The 8,260-nt window shown below is 56.5% G+C and overlaps 1 protein-coding gene across 1 annotated transcript; it reads right to left on the reverse strand.

Moving 5' to 3' along the window:
- Positions 1-2,039: 2,039 nt before the first annotated feature.
- LOC116969830 (ephrin type-B receptor 4-like) lies at positions 2,040-7,337 on the reverse strand. The gene is made up of 4 exons (XM_033016612.1): positions 7,182-7,337; positions 5,675-5,868; positions 3,293-3,448; positions 2,040-2,843 (listed from the first exon to the last, which is right to left on the reverse strand). The coding sequence occupies exons 1-4, from the start codon at positions 7,236-7,238 to the stop codon at positions 2,735-2,737; spliced, it is 516 nt and encodes a 171-aa protein (XP_032872503.1). The 5' UTR covers positions 7,239-7,337; the 3' UTR covers positions 2,040-2,734.
- Between the last annotated feature and the right edge of the window lie 923 nt (positions 7,338-8,260).

The raw sequence follows: 8,260 nt of genomic DNA on the forward strand, positions 1-8,260 counted from the left end.
CCCATCTTACTCTTCCACCACCCACTCCCTCCCCACCCACCCACCTTCCTCTCCTCCCTCACCTCCCTCCCCCTCCGCCCCCTCTCCCTCCCCCAACCCCCTCATCTCCTCCGCCCACCACCCCCCACTCCCTCCCCACCCACCCACCTTCCTCTCCTCCCACCTCCCTCCCTCCCACCCACCCCCTCCCCTCCCCCTACTTTGACCAGGACCCCCCCCCCACCCAAGGGTGAACAAGACACAAATCAGTGACACAACCAGACATCAGAAGACGAGGAGGGTGAGAGAGGAAAAAAAATCCACAACCAGACACCTCAGGAGAGGGAAGTTAAAATGCTCTCGTAAGTTTAATATCTCGAGGGGGGGGGGGTTGTATTCCCCCCCCTGGGGGTGGGGGGGATATGCCCGTTGCCCCAGTACACCAGAGATTTGGGGGGGGCACATCAATAAGGGGCACGGGTACCCCAAAGCTCAGACTCCAGCTCGCCGACACGATGAGGTCTCAACGCCAGGAGCAGAAGACTACCCCGAGAGCTGGCCAGCGTCCGCGGGGGGGGTTAGAAGACGGAGAAGATCTAACGAGGATGTTGCCAGGGCCTCAGCTGCAGGGAGAGGTTGACAATAGACAATAGGTGCAGGAGTAGAGGCCATTCGGCCCTTCCAGCCAGCACCGCCATTCAATGTGATCGTGGCTGATCATCCCCAATCAGTACCCCGTTCCTGCCTTCTCCCCTGACTCTCTCTCGCTATCTTTAAGAGCCCTATCTAGCTCTCTCTTGAAAGAATTCTCCCCAGAGAACCAGCCTCCACCGAATTCCACAGACTCACAACTCTCTGTGTGAGAAAAAGTGTTTCCTCGTCTCCGTTCTAAATGGCTTACCGCTTATTCTTAAACTGTGTGTGTGTGTGTGTGGCCCCTGGGTCTGGACCCCCCCAACATCGGGAACATGTTTCCTGCCTCTAGCGTGTCCAAACCCTTAATAACCTTATATGTTTCAATGAGAAACCCTCTCATCTTTCTAAACTCCAGAGTTTTACAAGCCCAGCCGCTCCACTGTGTGGCCCCTGGGTCTGGACTCCCCCAACATCGGGAACATGTTTCCTGCCTCTAGCGTGTCCACACCCTTAACAATCTTTTTTTTTTTTCCCCCCAAAGAGGAACTTTTCTTTCCTGCCCCACTTTCCACGTACGACATCCCACCCTCCATCCATCCAACCTTTGGCAATCCATCCATCTCCTTTGCCGCCATCTCTGTAGCAACGTTGCCAATCCAAGATGGTGGAGAGAGGAGGAGGGCGAGAGGGGGAGGTCTTGGGCTGTGGGAGCGGTGGGGTGGGATAGGTGACGTTTCACAGAGTGCTGGAGTAACTCAGCGGGTCAGACATGCAGCATCTGTGTGGAGAACATGGATAGGTGACGTTTCACAGAGTGCTGGAGTAACTCAGCGGGTCAGGCAGCATCTGTGGAGAACATGGATAGGTGACGTTTGGCTGATCATCCAACTCAGTATCCTGTACCTGCCTTCTCTCCATACCCCCTGATCCCTTTAGCCACAAGGGCTAACTAGAGAGATCTGTGTATTTTTTTTTACCAAAGCTAATTAATCTACAAACCTGTACGTCTTTGGAGTCAGAGACATACAGTGAGCAAACAGGACCTTCGGCCCAACTTGCCCACTAGGCCCCATCAACGTTAGTCCCACCTGCCTGCATTTGGCCCATATCCCTCTGAATCTATCCTATCCATGTACCTGTGTGGGAGGAGGCCGGAGCACCCGGAGAAAACCCACGCAGGTCACGGGGAGAGAACGTGCAAACTCCCCACAGGCAGCACCCGCGGGAGGGATCGAGCCCGGGTCTCTGGCGCCGTGAGGCAGCCCGTGTTCACACCCGAGCCAAAATGTCGCCCATTCACGTTCTCCGGAGAGGTCGCCCCGCCCCTTCTGAGTTACTCCAGCGCTTTGTGTCTTATTTCGCAAAAACCAGCACCTGCAGTTCCTGTCGTCTCTACCAATTGCCCGCATCCATTGTGCCCTCTTCCTTATCATTAGACAAAAACGGCGGTACAAAAAAAATATATATACACAAACACACACACACATACACAAGACACTAGTCTCTTCAAAAGAGAATTCAGTCGAGAGGAGAACTGGTGCCCAAAAGTTTGTAACTTCTTTGGAACGAAGTTTGGAGGGCAGGCACTGTGCAGCCCCGGGAGATATGCGGCAAATTTAATTCCCTCGTCTTCAATATGAAGACGTCAAGACTAAAGTTTCTGTGCCTAGTTCATCCAGGGTTCCATTGAAGGCAAAAGGAGCGACGGTTCGACTAGGCTGAAGCCTGCCCTGGCCTGGAGAGGAGCCATCGCCACGGCAACCGGGGTTGGCGAAACAAGATGGCCGCCGGGTTTCGAAGAGTCGGCGGAACAAGATGGCCGCCGGGTTTCGAAGAGTTGGCGGAACAAGATGGCCGCCGGGTTTCGAAAGTGTTGGCGGAACAAGATGGCCGCCGGGTTTCGAAGAGCTGGCGGAACAAGATGGCCGCCGGGTTTCAAAGTGCGAAAGCAGTTCTTTCCTTTAAAAAAGCGAGCGTCCGGAATGAATCCTCGCCCTTCCTTCGGCGACGGGCCTGTCCGTACGGTGCCCGTAAGGTCCGTATAGCCACGGGCGAGGCACCGTCTTCCCCCTCAGCGGCCGCCCGCCATCTTGTTGCCTCCCCGTGCGGCGATGGGCAGTCAGTTGTGGGCGGCGGTTGCAGGCTTGGTCTGCGGCGTCAGGCCCTGGATGCTGGAGAGAATCTTCTTCTGGTGTCCCACCACCGTCACCCCGATCCTCAGCAGGTCCCTGGGCAGGGGATCGAACCGGTGTTAGACGCAGGGCATCTCCCTCTCCTTCCCTCCTCTCGGCTCATTCCCTATTCTTTCCCCACCTCTCCTTGACGTCTATTCACCCCCCCTCCTCCTCCAGACTTGTCCTCCTTCCCTCTCTCCCTCCCCCCCCCTTTCTCCAATGTTTCCTCCCCCCCTTTACCTCCTCCCTCTCTCCCCCATTTTTCCCCTCCTCCTTCCCTGCCCCCTCCTCACTCTCCCCCATCTTTCTCCGCTCCTCCCCCCGTTCCATTGCTCCCTCTTCCCCCCCTCCCTCTCTCTTCCCCCCTCCCTCTCCCCCTCCTCCCCCTTTCTCCCCCGCAATCCACTCTGGCCCCATTTTATGATGCTCATACTACCCCCCACCCATCTCCCCCTCCCATCTCCACCCTCCACCCCCCCCCCCCATGAAGGTGGGCAACGTACTCGGCGGAGATCTGAGCCACCAGGTCGAAGCCGGTGAAGCCGGCGTTGGAGAAGTTGTCCTCGTAGCGCCCCATCTTGATGGCCCGCAGCCACTCGGCTACGCTGGGGTAGGCCCCACAGTGCGGGGACGCACGGTCTAACAGCGGCTGGGACAGGCTGCATGGGGGGGGGGAGAGAGGGCACCGTTACTGAGGGAGAGACTGCGGGGGGAGAGAGAGAGAGAGAGAGGCAGACAGAGAGAGGCAGACAGAGAGAGAGGCAGACAGAGGGAGAGGCAGACAGAGAGAGGCAGACAGAGAGAGAGGCAGACAGAGAGAGAGAGGCAGACAGAGAGAGAGGCAGACAGAGAGAGAGGCAGACAGAGAGAGGCAGACAGAGAGAGGCAGACAGAGAGAGGCAGGCAGAGAGAGGCAGACAGAGAGAGAGAGGCAGACAGAGAGAGGCAGACAGAGAGAGGCAGACAGAGAGAGGCAGAGAGAGAGGCAGACAGAGAGAGAGGGACAGAGAGAGGCAGACAGACAGAGAGAGGCAGACAGAGAGAGGCAGACAGAGAGAGGCAGAGAGAGGCAGGCAGAGAGAGGCAGACAGAGAGAGAGAGGCAGACAGAGAGAGGCAGACAGAGAGAGGCAGACAGAGAGAGAAAGGCAGAGAGAGAGAGGCAGGCAGAGAGAGGCAGACAGAGAGAGGCAGACAGAGAGAGGCAGACAGAGAGAGGCAGACAGAGAGAGGCAGAGAGAGAGAGGCAGACAGAGAGAGGCAGACAGAGAGAGGCAGGCAGAGAGAGGCAGACAGAGAGAGAGGCAGACAGAGAGAGGCAGACAGAGAGAGGCAGAGAGAGAGAGGCAGACAGAGAGAGAGGCAGAGAGAGAGGCAGGCAGAGAGAGAGGCAGACAGAGAGAGAGGCAGAGAGAGAGGCAGACAGAGAGAGGCAGACAGAGAGAGAGAGGCAGACAGAGAGAGGCAGACAGAGAAAGGCAGACAGAGAGAGGCAGACAGAGGGAGAGAGGCAGACAGAGAAAGGCAGACAGAGAGAGGCAGACAGAGGGAGAGAGGCAGACAGAGAGAGGCAGACAGAGAGAGGCAGACAGAGAGAGGCAGAGAGAGAGAGAGGCAGAGAGAGAGAGGCAGGCAGAGAGAGGCAGACAGAGAGAGGCAGACAGAGAGAGGCAGAGAGAGAGAGAGGCAGACAGAGAGAGGCAGAGAGAGAGAGGCAGACAGAGAGAGGCAGACAGAGAGAGGCAGGCAGAGAGAGGCAGAGAGAGGCAGACAGAGAGAGAGGCAGACAGAGAGAGAGAGGCAGGCAGAGAGAGGCAGACAGAGAGAGAGAGGCAGACAGAGAGAGGCAGAGAGAGAGAGGCAGACAGAGAGAGGCAGACAGAGAGAGGCAGGCAGAGAGAGGCAGAGAGAGGCAGAGAGAGGCAGAGAGAGAGAGGCAGACAGAGAGAGAGAGGCAGGCAGAGAGAGGCAGGCAGAGAGAGGCAGACAGAGAGAGGCAGACAGAGAGAGAGAGGCAGGCAGAGAGAGAGAGGCAGACAGAGAGAGAGAGGCAGACAGAGAGAGAGAGGCAGGGACAGAGAGAGAGAGGCAGACAGAGAGAGGCAGGCAGAGAGAGGCAGACAGAGAGAGGCAGGCAGAGAGAGAGAGGCAGACAGAGAGAGGCAGACAGAGAGAGGCAGACAGAGGCAGAGAGAGAGAGAGGCAGACAGAGAGAGGCAGAGAGAGAGAGGCAGACAGAGAGAGGCAGAGAGAGAGAGAGGCAGACAGAGAGAGGCAGAGAGAGAGAGGCAGGCAGAGAGAGGCAGACAGAGAGAGGCAGACAGAGAGAGGCAGAGAGAGAGAGAGGCAGACAGAGAGAGGCAGAGAGAGAGAGGCAGGCAGAGAGAGGCAGGCAGAGAGAGGCAGAGAGAGAGAGGCAGACAGAGAGAGGCAGGCAGAGAGAGGCAGACAGAGAGAGGCAGGCAGAGAGAGAGAGGCAGACAGAGAGAGGCAGACAGAGAGAGGCAGACAGAGAGAGAGAGGCAGACAGAGAGAGGCAGACAGAGAGAGAGAGGCAGACAGAGAGAGGCAGACAGAGAGAGGCAGACAGAGAGAGAGAGGCAGACAGAGAGAGGCAGACAGAGAGAGAGAGGCAGACAGAGAGAGGCAGACAGAGAGAGAGAGGCAGACAGAGAGAGGCAGACAGAGAGAGGCAGACAGAGAGAGAGAGGCAGACAGAGAGAGGCAGACAGAGAGAGGCAGACAGAGAGAGACAGACAGAGAGAGAGAGACACAGAGAGAGAGGCAGACAGAGAGAGAGAGGCAGACAGAGAGAGAGAGGCAGACAGAGAGAGAGAGGCAGACAGAGAGAGAGAGGCAGACAGAGAGAGGCAGAGAGAGACTTACGCTCCCAGTTCGAGCGTGATGATCTTCAGACTGGCTGGGTTGCGGATGAGTTTGTCGAGGGCGCTGACTATTTGTGCGAAGCGCGGCCTGGAGTTGCGTTCCTTCTGCCAGCAGTCCAGCATGAGCTGGTGGAGTGAGGACGGGCAGTCGGTGGGCGGTGGCAGACGGTAGTCCTGTTCGATGGCGTTGATCACCTAGTTTGAACCGGTACAAACGTGAGTATTAGAAGCCAGGATGTCTCGTTGTGGTTGTATAAGATGCTGGTGAGGCCCCGATCTTATAGAAACATATACAATTCTTAAAGGAATTCTCTGTGGAATTCTCTGCCTCAGAGGGCGGTGGAGGCCAGTTCTCTGGTTGCTTCCAAGAGAGAGCTAGATCGGGCTCTTAAAGATAGTGGAGTCAGGGGAGAAGGCAGGAACGGGGTACTGATTGGGGATGATCAGCCGCGATCACATTGAATGGCGGTGCTGGCTCCAAGGGCCGAATGGCCTCTACTCCTGCACCTGTTGTCTATTGTCTTAAAGGATTGGACAGGCTAGATGCAGGAAAAATGTCCAGAACCAGAGGTCACATTTTAAGAATAAGGCTTGTATACTCAGGAATTTAGAAGGATGAGAGGATATCTTAATGAAACAAATAAGATTAATAAGGGTTTGGACACACTAGAGGCAGGAAACATGTTCCCGATGTTGGGGCAGTCCAGAACCAGAGGTCACATTGTAAGAATAAGGCTTGTACACTCTGGAGTTTAGAAGGATGAGAGGACATCTTATTGAAACATATAAGATTATTAAGGGTTTGGACACGCTAGAGGCAGGAAACATGTTCCCGATGTAGGATAGTGCCAGTGTGCAGGGGATTGCTGGTCGGTGCGGACTCGGATGGGCCGAAGGGCCTGTACCTCTAAACTAAACGACAGATGGCACAATGGGCTAAGTGTTCGGCTGGCAACCGGAAGGTAGCCGGTTCGAATCCCGCTTGGAGTGCATACTGTCGTTGTGTCCTTGGGCAAGACACTTCACCCACCTTTGCCTGTGTGTGAATGTGTGTGAGTGATTGGTGGTGGTCGGAGAGGCCGTAGGCGCAGATTGGCAGCCACGCTTCCGTCAGTCTGCCCCAGGGCAGCTGTGGCTACAGAAGTAGCTCAACCACCACCGAGTGTGACTGAGGAGTGAATGAATAATGCGATGTAAAGCGCCTTGAGTATTAGAAAGGCGCTATATAAATCCCATCCATTATTATTATTATTATTAAACTGTGAAAGAAGATAGGCGCACAAAATGCTGGAGTAACTCAGTGGGACGGGCAGGAGAAGGAATGTGCGACGTTTCGGGTTGAGGCCCTTGAAGAACGTCACCCATTCCTTCTCTCCAGAGATGGTGCCTTTGGCCCGCTGAGTTGCTCCAACGTTTCGTGTCTATCTTCGGTTAGCGTGGGTAAGGGTGCCCGCTGGCGGGGGCGCGGGGCACGGGCACGGGCGGCGGGCGGGAGTTGGGACACTCACGTCTTGGTTGGACATGTCCCAGTACGGCCTCTCGCCGAACGACATCACCTCCCACATCACGATGCCGTAACTCCAAACATCGCTCGAAGCGGTGAACTTGCGGTAAGCGATGGCTTCCGGCGGCGTCCACCGGATCGGGATCTTGCCGCCCTGACGACCGAGAATAGAGGGGGGGGGGGGAGGGAGAGACTTCAATCGGCGCGGCGGTGGGGTTGGCCCCCGGCTCGGACGCGCGCACGTACCTTCGCAAAGATGCGCCGGCTCTGGAGAGAGGGACGATCTCGGGGAATGGTTGGGTTAACGCTACGATGGCCGTTTGTCGGCGCTGGGCCTGCCTCTACCCGCTGGAGTTTAGAAGGATGAGCGGGGACCTCATTGAAACTTCGCCGAATAGTGAAAAGGCCCGGATTTAGAGTGTGGACGTGGAGAGGATGTTTCCACTGGTGGGAGAGTCTAGAGTCTAGGACCAGAGGGCACAGCCTCGGAATTAAAGGCCGTTCCTTTAGGAAGGAGATAGACGAGGAGGAATTTCTTTAGTCAGAGGGTGGTGAATCTGTGGGATTCTTTGCCACAGAAGGCGGTGGAGAGTCGGGGGGGGGGGGGGGGGACGGAGAGGCAAATTATCGATGGGGGGGGGGGAGGGAGAGTTGGAATGGAGGGGAGAAGTCGGAAGAGAGGAGGGGGAAAAGAGGGCGGCACGGTGGAGCAGCGGGTAGAGCTGCTGCCTCACAGCGCCAGAGGCCCGGGTTCGATCCCGACCATGGGCGCTGTCTGTACGGAGTTTGCACGTTCTCTCCCCGTGACCTGCGTGGGTTTTCTCCGGGATCTCCAGCTTCCTCCCGCACTCTCCAAAGACGCGCAGGTTTGTAGGTTAATTGGCTTCAGTAACATTGTAAATTGTCCCTCAGTGTGTGTGTGGGGGGGCATTAGTTGAGTTTAAGTTAGAGGTACAGCACGGGAAACAGGCCCTTCGGCCCATCGGGTCCGTGCCGACCAGCGATCCCCGCACACACACTAACACACTCTGGGGCCAATTTGTACACATTCACCGAGACAATCAACCTACACGTCTTTGGAGT

This window comes from Amblyraja radiata, unplaced genomic scaffold (genome assembly GCF_010909765.2).
Source record: "Amblyraja radiata isolate CabotCenter1 unplaced genomic scaffold, sAmbRad1.1.pri scaffold_1305_ctg1, whole genome shotgun sequence".
NCBI classification, from domain to species: Eukaryota; Metazoa; Chordata; class Chondrichthyes; order Rajiformes; family Rajidae; genus Amblyraja; species Amblyraja radiata.